The 19,700-nt window shown below is 35.2% G+C and overlaps 1 protein-coding gene across 7 annotated transcripts in view; it reads left to right on the top strand.

The window, feature by feature from the left end:
• Positions 1–19,700, top strand: part of BLTP1 (bridge-like lipid transfer protein family member 1) — a 208,573-nt gene that overhangs the window by 119,377 nt on the left and 69,496 nt on the right. For 6 of the 7 annotated variants that reach the window (XM_067735145.1, XM_067735146.1, XM_067735147.1 and 3 more), the window contains 8 exons: positions 2,555–2,774; positions 3,231–3,389; positions 4,975–5,150; positions 7,874–8,049; positions 13,576–14,282; positions 14,711–14,956; positions 15,461–15,554; positions 17,680–17,730. In XM_067735145.1, coding sequence (XP_067591246.1) covers positions 2,555–2,774; positions 3,231–3,389; positions 4,975–5,150; positions 7,874–8,049; positions 13,576–14,282; positions 14,711–14,956; positions 15,461–15,554; positions 17,680–17,730 — 1,829 coding nt within the window. The remainder of the gene's footprint in view (positions 1–2,554; positions 2,775–3,230; positions 3,390–4,974; positions 5,151–7,873; positions 8,050–13,575; positions 14,283–14,710; positions 14,957–15,460; positions 15,555–17,679; positions 17,731–19,700) is intronic. The other variant, XM_067735148.1, reaches the window with a different exon arrangement.

The following is a 19,700-nucleotide window of genomic DNA, read 5'->3' as shown; positions in this document are numbered from 1 at the left end:
TTTAACTGCACTGTGTGTCAGTTTCCTCATATGTTAAAAATGGAGATTATAATAGTAACCTCCTTCAGAAGGTTGCTGTAAGAAATAATGGAGTTGATACATGAAAAATGCTTAGAACAATACCTGGCTCATAGTAAGCACTTAGTAAGTTATTTGCTGTTGTTGTGAGTTACTTATTTTTTGGTAGTTTCCTTTTCTGAGCACTGAAAACAGTAAATAGTTAATATTTTAACTTCCATTGACAGTCTGGGTATAATCTTAAATTAATAATTAATACCAAGAATCCATTAGGTAAATTGTATTTTTCACTATATTGAAATATAAAATTTCTACACAGAAAAAAAAAGTATTGTAAACAAAATGGAAAGACATATGACAAAGGGCTAATTTCCTAATGTGTAAAGATCTTTTCCTAATCACTAAAAAGGCACAACCAAATAGAAAATAAAGGCAGTTCACAGAGGAATTCATATACAAATATGAAAATGTATTCTCTTCTAATTAAAGAAATGTAAATGTAAAATAAAATGAGATTCCATTTCCACCTGTCAGGTTGAAAAATCTGAAAGTTTAATAGTATATGTTGGTGAAGATGTAAGAAAACAGACACTTTCTTACGGTACTGGGTGGGAGTGTAAACTGGCATAACCTCTTTGAAGAACAGTTTGTCCATTTTTAAATGTAAAATTTTAAATGTAATGCCTTTTAACAGTATGTCTATGTCCGGGAAGCGATTCTAAAGAAATGAATGCTCATAAATGCTCAAGAACATGAGCACTTATGAGCTCATGAGCACCTCAAATGACTGTTTGAGGACTAATAAATTAGTCCTCATATGGATGCCTACTATGAAGACTTCAAAAAGATAAAGTAGGTCTCTAAGTGGATGTGGAATGATCACCAAAGTGCGCTGGTTCAAGTAAAAATAAAGTATAGGACAATATGTATATGTGTGTTAAAAAAGGATAAATATGTATATGTGTTTATATAGTCAAATTATTTATATAAGGATAGATAAGAAATGGTTAAGAGGACGTCTTGGGGAAAGGGTCTAGTAGACTGGAGCTCAGGAGATACTTTTTATTGACTAGTCTTTTGTGCTTTTGAAAGTTTTATTTTGTGTAAGTATTGCTCTTTTAATTAAAACATTTAATTTGATATACATTTTTTAAAGTTTGGGCTATAGGCTTATTCTATTTATGCAGTATAGTTACAAGGCTGGGACACTTTTTTTTTTTTTGCTGTACGCGGGCCTCTCACTGTTGTGGCCTCTCCCCTTGTGGAGCACAGGCTCCGGATGCGCAGGCTCAGCGGCCATGGCTCACGGGCCCAGCCGCTCCGCAGCATGTGGGATCTTCCCGGACCGGGGCACGAACCCGTGTCCCCTGCGCATCGGCAGGCGGACTCTCAACCACTGCGCCACCAGGGAAGCACATGGGACACTTTAAATTCTCCACCCCTTAATCTATCTCAGAATTTTTCCTGATTTATAGTTTTTCCAGATGCTCTGGTATTTGCTATTTTTTTAGCAAATTTAGGTATTTGCTATTTTTTAAAATTTTTATTTATTTATTTTTTTATTTGGCTGTGTTGGGTCTTCGTTGTTGCGTGTGGGCTTTCTCTAGTTGTGGCGAGCAGGGGCTACTATTCGTTGCAGTGCGTGGGCTTCTCATTTGCAGTGGCTTGTCTTGTTATGGAGCTTGGGCTCTAGGCGCATGGGCTCAGTAGTTGTGGCTCGTGGGCTCTAGACTGCATGTTCAGTAGTTGCAGTGCACGGGCTTAGTTGCTCTGTGGCATGCGGGATCTTCCCAGACCAGGGATCGGACCCATGTCCCCTGCATTGGCAGGTGGATTCTTAACCACTGCATCACAAGGGAAGTCCCTAGGTGTTTTCTATAATGCTGTTCTCTCTCAGAAATGTTTTTGAGCATTGCTTTGTTTATGGATTACAGAAGTCCAAAGAATTGAAATTAAAAGTGCTTTGTTTCAGATCTCTGCTTTTCAGGATCTTTCTGTCTGCATGGTCTTTCTTTGTACTGTTTTAAACTGATCTGGAATTCCAGTCTTAGATGTGACAGAACAGATAGAGATTGGACAATTGTGTAATTTTTTATTTTTTTGCTTTTCTTCAGAGAATTGCTGGAAATTCTTTTTGGTATATTAGAGCTTTACAGAGAATCAGGTCTTAACACAGAAATTATTATCAGAGTACCAAGAAATTATTATCAGAGTACCAATAAGAGTAGTATAGTATGAAGAATTTTGGGATAGACATCTTACCACCAGACTCCCTCTTCAGATTTTAAAGGGCATTAATCACTGTTAAAATTAAATGAATGATAATAAATGCTGTCCTTTGTATTGTACTGTAGAGTTATAAAACATTATTACATACATTTGGGATTCACCATAATTCTAATAGACACAAACTGTTTAGATAGATGCAGTTGTTTTAATGTAAACAATAACTAGTAATAAAAACAGTGAGTAGTCGTGGTTTTCAGTAGTCATTTTTATGTGCATAAGAAAGAGCCCTGTGTTGTTCCTTTTATAGGGCATTCACCCGTATCATTCTCTGAGCTATACCAGTGGTGACACTGCCACAGATTCTCCGGTGCATGTGGGACGTACAGGCGTGCCAGTTAAGGAGAGTCCACGGAAGGAGAGCCTACTCAGCTACCTGACTGGAAGCTTCCCAAGCTTGCACAACCTCCTGGAAGGGACCCCTCAAAGAAGTAGTGCAGCGGTGAAAAGTAGCTCCCTAACGAGAACAGGTATATCCTTAGTTTTGACAATTATAAGCTTACTTCTGTGGGAGATTAAGAAAACAAAAACAGGACTTAACGTTTATTTAGATATATACTTTGGTTGCATACCTAGTCTTTTGTATTACACCTTATCTTTGAGAAAGTATTTTGGAAAACTGTTCTGCTTATAACTTGTTGGTGTCTCGTGCCCTTAGTTTGCATTTTTAAATTGCAACATTTGCTATTACTATCAACCTAGGCATGGTGTGGAATGCTGTCTAGGCCAGCCAGCAGTGAATTTTTTCCCATTATGATAGCAATAAATTATTTATTAATGCCTTAATATCCAAATACCAGCATCGTGCAGTGAGTTTAAAGACATGCAAAAGGCAGATAATTTAACCTGACTTTTCAAAAAATAAATCACATTTTCTGCTCCTTAGTACATAAATAATACTATACTCAGTAAAACTTTATTTTCAGGAAACACAATGGCCACTGATATGTTATCTGAACACCCTTTGTTATCTGAACCATCATCTGTGAGTTTCTATAATTGGATGTCAAATGCTGTGGGTAATCGAGGAAGTGTGGTGCAAGAATCTCCTGTTACAAAATCAGGACACAATAGTCTCCCAACAGGTATTGAGCTATCACATTATTTTACTTAACCATCTAAGGGGTACATGTGAAGTTATGTTAAAATCCTGTTTTTCAGAGGATGGTTAAAAAAATCTCAAACGTTTAAGTACTGTTTAGTTGAAATTGGCTCATTTATGAAATGCCTTTGCTAATATTGCAATTGAGAGAGTCGTAAGCAGTCTCTCAGTGTTCTTGTGGAAAGGCAAATATGTCAAATGCGAGATTATATATAATTTAAAGAGTTTAAAACTTCCATCTAATGTGTGTGGTTTAATTTTCAAAACACCAAGAGGAGGTAAATGAAAAAATGCAAAGTATAATTACAGCATCATGTACCTACAATACAGAAGATACTTTCAGCTTATCCAGAGTCCTCTGAGGCATAATGACAAGCATCTATGTACTCTTTATACTTAAATATTTACTTAAATATTTAATTAAATCTGAAGGAGTACTAAAAGGAATAAAGTAAGATTCTTGCCCTCAAGGAGGGAAACAAATGAGGAAAATTTATTAATTTTAACGGAATATTTATAAGCAGCAGAAAAACAGGCAAAGGATTCACAAAGAAATATTGGTGACTATTTCCAGTAACATAAATGGAGCCACTCTTTCTTTCCTATTCTTTGCTATTATTCTGTGTTTTTCCAAATTCACTAGATGCATTTATTATTTTATTGTAAAAATGTGTATATATTTTTTAAAAGAATATGTGAAGTAGCCTTTGAACCTAGTTACTGAGGGCAGCTGAAATTAATCTGTGTAACAGCTATTGGATCACTTGTAAATTTTCTTCAGACAAAAAATATGAAATTACGAAAAGTAGTTGATATATGACTACTTACTCAGTCCTTTTTTTTTGCCAGTGCATGGACCACTTTTGAATCTGGAACTGATCCTAATTGTGACTCTTAAGAGTACTAAGACGTGCTAATTCTTAGTATTGGCCCTTGGTTGAGGAAGATAGAAGGATGGTGCTTTTACCAGCTCTCAGCACTTTTCTGGAGCTAGTCTCACTACTTCATAGAGTTTAAATTTCAAAAGAACCAGAAAGGAACATTTCCTCTCTATCACAGGTCCTTTGCCTGGCGAGTTAAAGGATAAGGGGAGTACAGAAGAAAGAAATAGTGCCATTTCATTTTTGTTCCACCTTGGGAAAGCATAGTGGGGAAGAAATTTATATGTGGGATTCTGTGACGCCTATGGCTTTTGTCCTGCTACAGCTGCTTTTTGTAGCCCTGCTACTGTCTATAATTCTGTTCCTCACTGCAAAGCTGATGGGATATCAAATGCTTTTCAAAGATCTTCCAGCCCTAAAGTTTTATATTTTGGAGTGACTGGCTCTAATACATACTTCCTGTATGAGGATGAGTGATATATTCTGAAAATAAAGTTTAATTTCATTTTCTATTAATAAATCATGTCTGTAAAATAACCTGAAAGTGCTGTTCTTTCCCTTCTCAACTTAAATGGTCTGATAATACAATTATAATACAAGTTTCATAAGTTTACTTTGCTGTGCCCCTTTATGTTGTCTTCATTTCCCAGTAATTTAGATTTTATTTTTGAACACTTGCCCTTTTAGGTGTTGCACCCAATCTTCCTACAATACCCTCAGCCTCAGATTTCAACACTGTCTTGTCTAGTGACCAGAATACTTTGGATGGGACACATTCTCAGCATAGCACTAGTCAGGATGATGTGGTAGGTGTAGAAGAAGCCAACCAAGGGTTTCCTGCCGTACAGCTTGCTGATGCTCAGGTGAGCCAGTCTGTTTTTCCCTAATAATAGTGACCTCGCATTGAGCAGTACTTAGCAGCTGGAACCATCAAGTATGTGCACCGTGGAATTCTAGTGAAAATCTTTGTCCTTGCCTGTCTGCCTAAAGCCTTCATGAAAAAAGGAGGAGCCTTTAAAAAGTACATGGGTTAATTATAAATACAAATTAAGCATCTATAGATACTCATTAAACTGAAGAGTGGCATATAGTTAGTTGTCTTGTATAGCAACATTTTTGTTATTTGGAGATAGAGATTGGCAAAATAACATGACTAGAAAGTTAAATTTCATCATTTCCTATAGTCTTTAGTGCTATGTGAAGACTTGAGCGAGCAGTGGGGAGGCATTGAAGATTTTAGAGCAGAGGAGTAAAGTGCCTGGAACTGTACATGTGGAAATGTTATATGAGTAGCAATGTGTTAAATGGATTGAAGTAGAGAAACTAGAGGTGAAAAGATGAGTTAATGAAATAGTTCACACAAGTGGTAATGAAGCTGTTAGCTTAGATGGTTATGGCTTTGATAGGTAAAGGAGAAATATTGTGGAGATCTTATTTAATTGACTAAATGTAGGGAGTAGAGAACAAAATCCTTTGAAATGTACTTTCTAGTTTGAGTGACCAGAAGGCAGGTGGGAGAGTGGGATATGGATATTAAGAGGTGTTATTTTTTCAGGATGAAAGAGACTCGAGCATATTTTTTACTTAGGAGGAATTAGGAAGGTTCTGATCAAAAAAAAAAAAAAAAAGGAAAGGAGGGTAAACTGATAGAGAAAGATTCAGGGAGGGATGACAAGTGTTGGAATTTAGAGTTATTTATAGAGAGAGATACTTTTTGACATAAAAAGTACTTTTTCCCCTGAGAATGTTTGGGAAGGCAATAAGGACAGTTCATAACTGTACAGATAAGTTTGCAAATTGATAGCCTCAACTTTCTCTCACAATAGGAAGTGATTTATGTTAAGAAATGTGTCAGGCACTTTTAAACTTTCTTGAGATTTACTTCTCTAATACATTGGAGTAGTTTTTAGGGATTCTTTCACTTTTTATTAAAAGAGAGAGAGAGAAAAGAAATATTTTTTATGTCTATTTTGGCCTGTATATACATTCATTGTATTTATTAGCATCCAATACACATTTTTAGAGACAGCTATACTATTTTACATGTAAGACTCTAAAATCTACCAGAGACATTAATATTAAGTAATACAATAAAAAACTGTGTAAGGTGATTTAGATATATGGAAAGGTTGGAGTGAATGTGAAAGAGAGCCCACCAGACTCCCAGAAGGATTGCCTAATAGTGCTGAGGGTCTAGTTATTTAGAACCTCTTGTGTCCTTAGTAGCCCAGCTATAGGAATAGAAGAGGATTGATCCAAAGCAGATGTAGCAAGAAAAATGAGGTGATAAAATGTAATATACAGTCTTGGAAGTTGCTGAAAAGGAGTTTAAGGCAAGATTATGGGGGGGGAAAGGAAGTCACATAACTTTGGAACTAAAGCATCGGTTGAGTTATCTGCATGGCCAAAGAAGCCATTCAGAATGATAAACTGGGATGGAAAAGAAAAGAACCAAAATACCAGGTGGGTTTGCAGGATTAACTAAGGGGCATAAGTAGATAACAAAGATTAGGAAAGGTGGAGGATGGTTTGAACCTTAAAGAGGGAAGAGCGTTTCCATTAGGATGAAAGAGCAAATCTAAGAAAGAGTAAACCCAAGAAAGCGTATGCCAAGCAGATATACAAGGGAGAGAAAAATACTCCCTAAGTTTCCAGTGAGGGGTGAATTGTTTGAATTCTCTCATTCTAGGCCTCCATGCTTTCACAAGGGTAGCTTGTTTTCCCAAGCACAAACAAATGAGATGATGTAGAGACAAGTGAAAGTGCAGACTTGAGTTTCATTGCATAAATGGCATTTCTCCATTTTGATAGATTTTTTTAAGCTTCAGGAAAAGATCACTAAGTGAGAATGTGCGGTGAAAGAGTTAGAAGGGGGTCAAGGAAAGCACCGGATAGATAGCATCTATATTTAGGATGTGGAAGGAGGAAAAGGAACCATGCAGCAGAGAAGGAGTAGTCAGAAAGATTATAGTGATCTACTATTGCACACATATAGTTGCTTCTATTTGGGTTACCTCTTAGTAACTATGAAGTTCAGTTAACCAGAGATTTAACCAGAGTGATGTATTAATATTTCCATAGCATATATGATACTTAAAATGTAAAGGAAGTTCTTTGTCAGAAAATGTTATTTTGCAACCAAGTGATACCACTTAAAAATAGACCAGATATTAAAAATATAACATATGAAATGTTTTTATATTAACACAGGAAATTGATAGACTCTTTTGTAAACCTTTTATAGCATATTGTTATGGAAACACAGTAGATATTCAGGGCTTTTTTTAAAAGTAAGAAGTAGAATGATTTAAACTAATTCACAATTTTATTTACCTTGTACTTTCACTTAAGTAGGATCAAGGCATCTTTGTCCTTATGATTAATTTGAAGATGAGTGGCACATAGTAGGTGCTCAAAAATACTGTTAAGTTTTAAGTAAAATTAGAGCTATATTTATAATACAAGGCCTTTTTTTTCCCCATCACACTACAGTTAATAATATGTACTGAGGTAGAGTGTAAGAAAAAAGCCACAGTAAATGATGAATTGTTAAGTTGAGGTAATATAAATGTGTTATGTCTTTTAGGTTGTTTTCAAACCTCTTCTGAGTCATACAGGGATCCAGTCACAGGATGCAATGCCTCTCTGCTACCGAATGTACTTTGGAGAACACCTCTCATTTTCAGGAACTTTGGACTGCCTTAGAGCAGATATTGTGGATTCAGACACAGCCAAAGAGAGAAAAGGCAAAAGAGCAAGAAGGTGTCTTACGTTATGATTGTTTTTATGTAAAATTTTGTACAAAAGTTATAATACCTGTTTTTTTAACTTTGCTTTCTTCAAATGCTGATGCGGTAGTAATTTTAATAGCCTAATGAGAAGATAACTTCCATTTAACAGAAACAGTAGCCACATTTCCTTAAAAACCTGTTGATTTTATCAGTAGGTTATGAGGCCTATTTTTAGGCATATTTTTGTAAGATGTTAGTACGTGTATGAGGGTCAGCCAAAGCACTTATGTTGATAAATACACTTTATTTACTGTTGCAGTAGTTTAATTTTTATGATCTTATGGATTGTAATTTTATATATTATTCTTAGAACTTCCTCCTAACCTCCTTTCTGAGTTGACTTGTAGCAGGTAGTATTTTCTGTTAGGAACAGAGTAGAAGTCATGCTGAGAGTATGGACTTGCTTTTCACAATAGTGTGGTACCATTAACAATGACCATGAAAGCTGAAACGCTGCAGAAGTGACCTTAATGATTATAAAGATTAATGGGGAAAATTACCTTTGTTTTGTGACCTGGAAAAATGTTTATCAAAATATTAAAAAGTCTCTTACTGTTTATTATAAATGTATAGGAAAATGAAAAATATAGTAAAACTAATATTTTGTACATACAATTTAAAACCTTAGAAACATTGAGAATTAAGGTGTTTTATTTCTTTCTTAAAAACTCGTCAAAGGGTAGTTTGTATAGTCCTTACCTTCTTATCATCGTGTAACTTAAAACACAGAATGAGCATCTTTTCTGTGCCTTAGCAAACGTCATACGCCATTCTCAGCAGTTTTCAACATTTTACCTTTGCACTTTCAGTGTCATGAAATATCTTCACTAGTTCTTTTTACTAGAAAGGTTTTTGCCAAAATCACTTTCTCTGGGATACCTTCATCCTTTTTGCCATGACCACTTCCTCTTTATGCTAGTAAGTTTGCCTTCTCTGAGGTCCTCTAGCTGCATATCTAGAGTTTCTAGAGCAGTGGAAGTGTCAACGTTTTCATACTCAGTTGTTTTCTTCTGTAACTCCATTTACTTTTCTAAACTTTATTTTTTATTGAGGTAACATTGATTTATAACATTATATAAGTTTCACATGTACAACATTACATTTCTACTTCTGTATACACTACAGCATGCTCGCTGCCAAACATTTGGTTTCCTTTTGTTACCATGCGTTTGATCTCCTTTACCCATTTTGCTCTCCCCTCCCTTACCTGAGCCCCTTCCCCTCTGGTAACCACTACTCTGTTCTCTGTATCTGGGTATTTGTTTTTGTTTGGTTTGGTTTATTTATTTTATTATTTGTTTTTTGTATTCCACATGTAAGTGAAATCATATGGTATGTCTCTGTTTGACTTATTTCACTTAGCATAATGCCCTCAAGTTCCATCCATGTTGCTGCAGACAGCAATATTTCATCTTTTTTTATGCTGAGTAGTATTCTGTGTCCATTCATCCATTGATGGGCACTTAGGTTGTTTTCATATCTTGGCTATTGTAAATAATGCCATGATGAATATGGGGTGAATATATCTTTTAGAATTAGTGTTTTTGTATTATTTGGATAAATACCCAGAAGTAGGAAAGCTGGATCATAAGGTAGTTCTAATCTTAATTTTTGGAGGAATTTCTATACTGTATTCAATAGTGGTACACCAGTTTATATTCCCACCAACAGTGTATGAAGATTCCCTTTCTCCACATCCTTGCCCACACTTGTTATTTCTTACTTTTTGATGATAGCTATTCTAACAGACATGAGGTGATATCTCATCATGGTTTTGATTTGTATTTCTCTAATAATTAGTGATGTTGAAAATCTTTTCATACACCTGTTGGCCATCTATATGTCTTCTTTGGAAAAATATCTATTTAGATACTCTGCCCATTTTTAATCATTTTTTAAATTGAGTTGTATGAGCTCTTTATGTGTTTTTTGGATATTAGCCCCTTATCAGGTATATCATTTGCAAGTATCTTCTCCCATTCAATAGGTTTTCTTTTCCTTTTGTTGATGGCTTCCTTTCCTGTGCAGAAGCTTTTCATTTAGATGTAGTTCCATTTGTTTATTTTTACTTTTGTTCCCTTGCCTGAGGAGGCATATCAGAAAAATCTTGCAAAGACCAATATCAGAAAGCATAGTGCTTAAGTTTCCTTTCAGGAGTTTTCTGATTTCAGGTCTTACATTCAAATCTTTAAGCCATTTTGAGTTGATTTTTGTGTATGGTGTGAGACAGTGGTCTAGTTTCTTTCTTTCTTTTTTTTTTTTTGCATATGACTGCCCAGTTTTTCCAACACCATTTATTGAAGAAACTATCCTTCTTCATTGTTTGTTTATTGCTCCTTTGTCATAAGTTAATTGTGCATATATGTGTGGGTTTATTTTTGGGCTTTCAATTCTGTTTCATTGATCTGTGTATGTTTTTCTGCCAATACCAGGCTGTTGTGATTAATTTAACTTTGTAATATAGTTCAGAATCAGGGAGCATGATACCTCCAGCTTTGTTTTTTTTTTTTCCTCAGGATTGCTTTAGCTATTCAGGGTCTTTTGTGGTTCCATATACATTTTTTGTTCTCTTTCTGTGAAAACTGTCCTTGTGATTTTGATAAGGATTGTATTGAACCTGTAGATTGCTTTAGGTGATATGGGCATTTTAACAATGTTAATTCTTCTAGTCCATGAGCACAGAATATCTTGCTATTTATTTGTGTCTTCAGTTTCTTTCAACAATGTCTTATGGTTTTTGGTATACAGGTCTTTTACCTCCTTGGTTAAGTGTATCCCTAGGTATTTTATTATTTTGGTTTTGATTGTAAATGGGATTGTTTTCTTAATTTCTCTTTCCACTAGCTCATTGTAAGCATATAGAAACAACAGATTTTTGTATGTTGATTTTAAACCCTGCAACTTTCCATTTACTTTTTATTGAATTTCATCACTACAATCTTATTTTGCTTCATTTTCATCTTTGCTGTCCAGATCCCTTTTACTTAACCATTTTTGTAAAATGTCATGTGGGTTTATCACAAGGAGGCAATATAACTACATGCTTTACTGTTTGTGCATGAAATGAAAAACAAATGTGCACTGACCAATCACTGACAGACTTTGACAGAAGTAATGTGGTTGGTCAGTGATCATGATGTATGTCTATTATTTATGTAGTGATTTGTGGACTGAAGAGCTAGCAGCAAGTTTATACTTTATGCAGTAAATTTTAGTTAAAATTTGAACCATGCTGTTGGGGTCTGGTGTTATTTAACTATAAACCATGGTAATTGCATCCATTCACATTGGAATCATCAAATCCAGACACCAAAACATTAATATCTGCTTACACTCCTGGATTAGAGTTTAAAGTCCTGAGTTAAATTTGTATTTCTATTTGCAGTAGCCTACTTTCATGTAAATATATACATACATATAAATATATATTAATATGTAAAAATATGTGTGTATATATAAAAGTGGATGTATACACACATATAGTATATGTATCATCAGATATAATTAGGTTATGCATAATTATATTATATATAATATGATTATATATATTAGATTATATTTACAGCCTACTTATTGGCCTGCTAAATGCCATATAATACTGCTACAGACCAGACCTTCATCTGACCACACTTCCCTTCTTATGTTCCCAAATTCTTTGAGTGACTTTGAACTTACTGTCTTTAGTCTGGCTGAACCTAACATTCCTTTAAATTTTTCTACTATCACACCACCTCTGAGTGCTCTACATTCTTATTACTAGACCATGGTTAGCTTTTATTTCTCAGATCTCCTGTAACTCCACCTTAGATCTTATTTATTAGGAAACTTTTGTCACAGTACACTTTTCCTGGTCATTAATTTTAGTCTTGTCTGGGCTTTTTTTGTAGCACATTGTTCATTCTACTAATTATTGTACCTTACTATTGGGTTATAGTTTCTTATATAAACATGTATAACTTTCCTAGACCATAAAGCCAGAACAGTTATTAAATCATTTAGCATAAGTCCTGGCATGTAGTATGTCCTCATAAATATTGGTTTCCTTATATCTTTGCTGTCTCCAGTCAAGATAGTTGAACATGTTAGGGGCTTAGTAAATATTTAATTTTAACTTTACCCGTGTGGCTGCTTTTGCCTTAAATGACTGCTTCATTATGTAGCGAGATTTCTTCCCCCTTTTACTTGAATCTCCTCTGTTTAAGACTTTTTTGCCTCACTTACATGTTTTCAGTTCTTGTTTTTGTAGTTTTGGATTATTTTAATCTCTTTTGAGTCTCTCTTCTATATCTTCTAATTCTCAAAATCTGATTTTTCCTTCTCTGATTGCACACTTAGCATCGATTATAGGCTTACTCTAAGCTTGTACATTTTCTTGAATTATACCACAGAGTGGAGTTTTTCTTATTAAATAAGAAATACTAGTATTCATTAAGGAATTATTAGTCGCTAATTATAAATTCTTTAAGTCAAATTGAAAATATCAAAGAACCTTGGAGGGGTTTTTTTCTCCCAATAGAAAAGAATCCTATGTTTAATTTAACCTATGTGACTACACATTCATATTTTACATGGAAGCAGAGGGGAAAATATCTTTTTAAAATTTTGGTGCTTGAGGTTTATTGTTATTAGTAGTTGATTTATGAAAATCTGAGATATTTTGACTTTTTTTTTTTTTTTTTTTTTTTTTTGCTGTACGCGGGCCTCTCACTGTTGTGGCCTCTCCCGTTGTGGAGCACAGGCTCCGGACGCGCAGGCTCAGCGGCCATGGCTCACGGGCCCAGCCGCTCTGCGGCATGTGGGATCCTCCTGGACTGGGGCACAAACCCGTGTCCCCTGCATCGGCAGGCGGACTCCCAACCACTGTGCCACCAGGGAAGCCCTATTTTGACTTTTTAATATTAAAATTGTCTATAATATTTCTACCTGAAAATTTTTAGATATGCAGAGGATTTGCCAAAATAACTTTTATAGAGGTTTTAAGTCTTTTGTGTGCATTTCTCATTTTTGTTTCAGTTGCTTTTCTTAGCACTTTCAACTTGGCAAAATATGCCAGCAGGGTTTCATTTCAAATAGCAAATCAAAATATATAAAATGTGATGAAATTAAATATATAAACCATATATTTAACAGAAGAGTAGAGGATGGTTAAGGAAGATGTTCTAGTTGACCTACTATTGACTTTAAATTCTAAGACCATTGAGGTGTGCCATCAGATGGCAAGAAAAATTATTTTATCATTTCACTGAAATCATTAATTAAGTCTGATTTTGACTAGTCATAGAGTAAGATCAAGAAGGAAGACTTAAGGCCCAGTTTCCAACTTATGAAAAAGTTGGAAAAACTTATTCTACTTGATCTCTTACTTAAAATTAGTTAAATGGCTTATTCTTCACCTTGGAGATTATTTTGCTAACAAGTTAATAAAGATTGTGTGGTTCTGGGAAAAAAGAAATAAAACCTTGTCATTTTCTTTTTTCATTTTTTTCCACATTTTTAGGCAAGGCCATGTGAATCTTCCTCCACTTGAGTTCAAACCAGCATTGATGTTGGAAACCTTTAGCATCAGCGCTGTTGTAATGGAAAAGTCTGTGTGCACCCCTCAGAACTCTACCAGCGCTCTTTCTTTTCATGATCTCAACAAGCGTTATTATAATACCTTTCACTGCAACTTTACTATTTCCTGTCAGTCAATAAGCCAGCATGTAGATATGGCTTTAGTTCGTCTTATTCATCAATTTAGTACGATGATAGATGACATCAAAGCGACTCAGACTGACATTAAACTTAGCAGATATACAGCTGGATCAGCTTCTCCAACGCCTACCTTCAAAACCAGAAAACATCGGGATTTTCGCTCCTCTGACTTCAGCCGCAGTTCTAGAGGAAGTCTTAATGGTGGCAATAGAGTAAATAATGCAAAGAACAAACGGACCAACAATGAGAACAACAAAAAGGAGTCTCGAAACAAAAATTCATTAGGAAGATCTGAAAGAAGAACTTCAAAAGTGTCTAGGAAAGGTTCAAAAGACGTGGTGGATCATATGACTATCCATATGGATGACTCTGACTCAATTACAGTGTCAGAACAAAGTGAGCCTTCAGCTGAGTGCTGGCAGAATATGTATAAATTGCTTAACTTCTATTCACTTATCTCTGATCCAACAGGAATACTGGAAAAATCTTCAGAAACATTTGGACCAGCGGGTAATGGCTATTTTCATATTTAAAAAATTTTCTGTTTAGAATAGCAATAATACTAAAAAAGACAAGTTTATTCATCATGTTTTCTTAATGTTATAATTGGATAATTGAAATGCAAAGAAATAGGCAGTCACCCAAGGAGAGAAAATAGTGATGGCGATCAGATATTCTGCTACCCCTTTTTCCCATCCTTCCTAACCCTTACACAGTATGCTCCTAAAGAATTCACACAGACCTGCTTTCAAACACCTGACTGTACTATTTATTTTCAAATATGACCATGGGAAAATGTTGAAAAATTTAAGAAATCATTTTGGTGGGGAAGAGGACAAAGAGAGCCAGTTTGGAATGTGCAGGAAAGAAAGGGCAGTTGATGTCCTTCCATTTTGCAGTTTTCATGTCTAAACCTATATATTTCTGTTCACTTAAAGGAGTCCGGAGCCCTACAGAGCCAACGTGTAAAGTTGTGTTTGAGAATGAACAAGACAGGAACAGTTTGACTAGGACGCAGAGGAAGCGCAGCGTGGCAACTGCTGAGCCCCAGCACGTCACTCTAATAGTATTTGGGGTTGGCATGGTGAGCCGCACGCACCTGGAGGCCGACATCGGTGGGCTAACCATGGAGTCAGAGCTGAAGAGGATCCACGGCAGTTTCACACTGAAGGAAAAAATGAAAGGCAGGTGACATTCTAACCCTGGGGCGTGTTTTTTCTGAAGAAAGCCAGTGCCATGTCTCACAAATTCCTACTTGGCAATTTTTCTTCAGAGAATGGAACTTCCCGTTTATACGGATCAAGAGTGCTCGTGTATATAGTTTCTTTTTCTTATTCTTAAAGTTTTTAAAATTCTTGTAAGTATTCTGCGCCAAGTTTTACTTCTGAGATTTAAAATGTCCTTAGGCTATTTAATGTCATGAGGCTCTTTAGTGCATGAATAGCATGTGAAACTACATATTCAGCATCATTCCAGTTTTGACGTATAATACATATGTATATGTGAATGCATAGAGATAAAAATCTTCAAGGAAATTTTTTAAAAAGTCGTTTGGAAATAGTTTAAATTTCATTGTACCTTTAAAGTTATCTTTTGTCCTTGAACGTATTATGAATAAAATGACATTTTAATATGAAGTGCCACTCTCTTTCCAGAATTCATACACTTTTTTTTTTTCACACTTTAAGATGTTCTACATCAAAAGATGACTGAGACATGTGCCACTGCTCATATTGGTGGGGTCAATATTGTGCTGCTTGAAGGGATTACACCAAATATACAGTAAGTGTGGGTTTTTTTTACTATTCTCTTAAACTTGTTTGTTATAGTTTGACAGGAAACTTAAAATTCTTTGGATGAATCCCGTACCTACTAAGTTTTGAGATTTATATTACTTAATGTTGCCAGACACTGTGATTCTGTCACTAAGAACATCACAAATGAAATGTTCTCAGAAAACTTATTTATTTCTTTTCTAAAATTGGCCTACTGCCACCCCTCCACCCTAAAAAACTGACTCCCGGGACATGTGAAGATTGTGTGACAGGAAAAATGATTACAGTGCAAATTTCAGTTAAACATATGAGATACAAAAGCTCACATAATTCAAATAGTTAAGTATTTAAAACAAAATTATAGTCAGAGAATATAGACTGTCTCTTGATTTTATTCTAACTAATCATTACCCATATTCATGCTGGGTTTCCAAACTTGATCTTGCCATTTTTTCATTTAAAGAATTTAACGATAAAGCCTACGAGACCCTTCTAATAGTATAGGTAAGCTTTCTGTAGTGAGTATACCATTCCATATTGCTTTTCTTTTGACTCTTTGCTCTCACCTCTTCTTTATATGTTCTATTTGTGGATCTGTCCAAAATTGTTCTGATAACGATTACCTTTATACATGATACTTAGATCACTATTTGGTTGTCAGTACATTTAACCGTTGACTTTGCTCATACACTTGGGAGTATAAAACTTCATTCCTAACTTCCTTTCAGTGGAGCACTTTTATGCTATAACTACAAAATGTATTTTGATAATTTAGATCAGATTTTGAGGATTTGCTCATTCTTAATATTATAACTAGTTAATGTCCTACTATTGTCCCTTAAAGCATCTATCATGCTAAATACTGACTAAATAGAGGATTTGGTTCAATGCCTTAAATATTAAATATTAGTTGTAATTTGACTTATTACAGGTTTATTCATAACATTTCAAACATGGGTAATGTGCTGACTGTCTTGGGGAACATAAAATGGATGGATGAAATGGATGTCTAAGTCTTGCTGAGGCAGTTTGAACCTGTATATCTAGAACCAAAGAGTATATTTCATTATAGCTGCCTAAATGGTCCAGATCACATTTCCTAAGCAGTCTTTCTAAAGACCAGGAAATTCCAGTAGTTGTGAGACAAGATCTTTTCTGATCATTCAGTATGGGAGGAGAGGGATATTATTATTAATAATTACAATCTAAAGGAGTTATCTATCATGGACCAGGAGCCTCCTATACATTATTTTATTTAATCCTCACCACAGTCCTGTTAACTGGGGTGTTTTATCCCCACTTTACAGAACAATAAATCGAGATTCAGAAATATCAAAGTGTTTTCCTAAAATGCTTAAAGTCATACAGTCAGTAAGAAGAGATACCTGAACCTCTGCACCTTCTACCTCACTATGATGCTACTGCACGAAGTCACCACAGACCTTGGGTTTCATGATTCCTTTGTTGAGTCTAAATTTAAAGTATCATGGTCACTTTGACCTATTCAAAAGTACAACAGGGCTTCCCTGGTGGCACAGTGGTTGAGAGTCCGCCTGCCGATGCAGGGGACACGGGTTCGTGCCCCGGTCCGGGAAGATCCCACATGCCGTGGAGCGGCTGGGCCCGTGAGCCATGGCCGCTGAGCCTGTGCGTCCGGAGCCTGTGCTCCGCAACGGGAGAGGCCACAACAGTGAGAGGCCCGCGTACCGCAAAAAAAAAAGTACAACAAATTTCTTTAGATGTCTCGTGGGTTTTATTTACTCTATTCTCTTGAACCAAACATATTTATAAAATAGATTTTTAAAAAAAGTATTAGTTGATAATTCTTGCCTTTAAAAAATCTCAAGCCAAGAGCCCTTAACTTTTTCATTAAAAAAATAAAAGTTATTAATTACTCACTGCCAAACTCTAGTAGTGTTAAGACTTTCTGGATTTATTCTTTGGCTTTTCACTTCCAGTTTCAATGAAAAGGAAATGGAATTTTTAAAAAATAGTTGAAAAGTTTCTTGAAAATTTAAAAAATGGGAAATAAAAGCTTTCCAAATGATTGCTCATATTGTCACTAATTTATGCATGAATGTTTATTTGCTTCCTTTTTGTTTTCCTGCTTTCTCTTGAATCTTCATCTGTAGACTGGAGGATTTTCCTACATCTCCTACAAGCACAGCCAAACAAGAGTTTCTGTATGTCATTATTATTATTTTTCATGGACTTTGTGATTAACATAGTATTTGAATAGTTTTTAAAGATAAAATATTTAGATTATCTGCATGGCTGTGAAAGTATGTAGTTATTATTTTGTAGCTTTAATATAGATCCTTTTATAGATTAAAATTTACTGATTTTCAAGGAAAATACACAGGTAAGGACTACCTTTTTGGTAATTCATACCTTGTTTTATTGTTGAAAGATTGTAACACTGTAGTTGTGTGTTGCTTTGTGCTTTTTTAAGACCTGTTACAAACCCTTGTTAACATTTGATGTGATAATAGAAGCTAAAATTTTTAACTTTGCAAATGAGTTTTCACAAATTTCAAAACTAATTATTAAAACATTAATATATGAAAATATCTACATTGCTCAACCTTATAATAATTCTGTCTTTAAGATGGAGAGAGTTCACTGCTCTATTGTGTGCTTTTATGTATGGCTTTTACTGTGTATCCTTTTGTATTTTGACAGGCTTGATTTGGCCTGTGTATATCTGATATTTTGTGGTAGTGATATATTTAAATACTTGTCACATGAGTCTTACCACCATGACAGTTTAGTATGTTACTTAGGACGGATATTTTCTTTCAGCCTTTTCTATAAAATTTCAGTATGCTGAATAAATAGATGAATCTGCATATTTTGTTCCAGGCTGGTAAGATTATCAATACCTGGTGAGATTTGTTTCATTGTATATTGATAACAGGCCATAGTCAAAACATCATAAATCAGCAACCCTTTGTTGGGATTATCTGTGATCTATGTCACTTCATCAGCCAACTAGAAGTACTAAAAAAGAATAAATGCACTAATATTAAATTAGAAAATTGATTGTTTTTGGAAGCCACTCTTCCATATTAATATCATCATTAATAACAACAGGTATAAAAAAATAGCTAATTCCACTTTAGTAGTTATAGTAGCTAGAGAAGATTTATTGTTTCTCTCTTTTTTATCACTGAGTTCTCTGGATATATAATAAAAAAAAAATCAGTACTGTATGACTTTAGAGAGGATGCTATTTAATGGCTGAAGATCACATCTTTATCCACTCAACTAATTAGGTTATTAGGTTGCATATTATGGCCTGCACACTGTGTTAGGTTTCAGAGATGGAACAGTAAGCAAGTGAGAGGTAGTTCCTGTCATAATATCACTTATAGGACCACTCCCTCCTATTTTAGGCCTTCCTGCTGAGAGAGTTAACACGTAAGGTACAATTGCCAAATGGGAAAGAAAGCTCCAATGATTTTTAATAGTTAACTGAATTACACATGATCCCAACACTCTCTGTCCACATTGTAAAGATTTCCAGGCAAAACTGAACTGAGGCAGGCAGCATGGGTCAGGGTACATAAATTAGTTTACCTCCTTTTCCTGCCTTTAAAGTCTGGGCCTGCAAGATCAAAGAGGTGGGGTGGGGGTGGAGATAGAGTAGCAATAATGAGGCCCCAAAGTAAGTCCTCAAACTCTCAACCGGCACTACAAGGATGGCTGGCCTGCTTTAAAGGCCCTGTGGCCTGGACACAGGAAGAAAAAGAAGATGCGGAAAAGTCCTTGCCTGATTAGGCACTGTGGTGGTTATAACAGGCTCACAGTGGATCTGCCCTCCCACCACTGCCAATGAATTCTTGAGCCAAGCTTCTTGGTCACTTGCTGTGAACTTTTTACATATATGAGGCATGCCTGGCATGCTACAAGTTTTTATAGTCTTCTCTTTAAAAAGACTTTGACCACTTCTTTCCTGTGTAAAAGTCTTATATATGCTACATGTTTTTTGATCTAGATTAAGTGACAGCTCTTTTAAGAATTAAAATAGATAATATATGAATAGATAATTATGAATAGATAAATCTGAAATTATGAATAGATAATTCATACTGGCAGCTTGTAAATTGTTTAATTCCTCATTCTGGGTCTCCTTACATCTTTAACATGTACA

This window comes from Pseudorca crassidens, chromosome 4 (assembly GCF_039906515.1).
Source record: "Pseudorca crassidens isolate mPseCra1 chromosome 4, mPseCra1.hap1, whole genome shotgun sequence".
Classification (NCBI taxonomy): Eukaryota; Metazoa; Chordata; class Mammalia; order Artiodactyla; family Delphinidae; genus Pseudorca; species Pseudorca crassidens.
The sequence above is the reverse complement of the archived record's forward strand: the minus strand, read 5'-3'. Positions and strand labels throughout refer to the sequence as shown.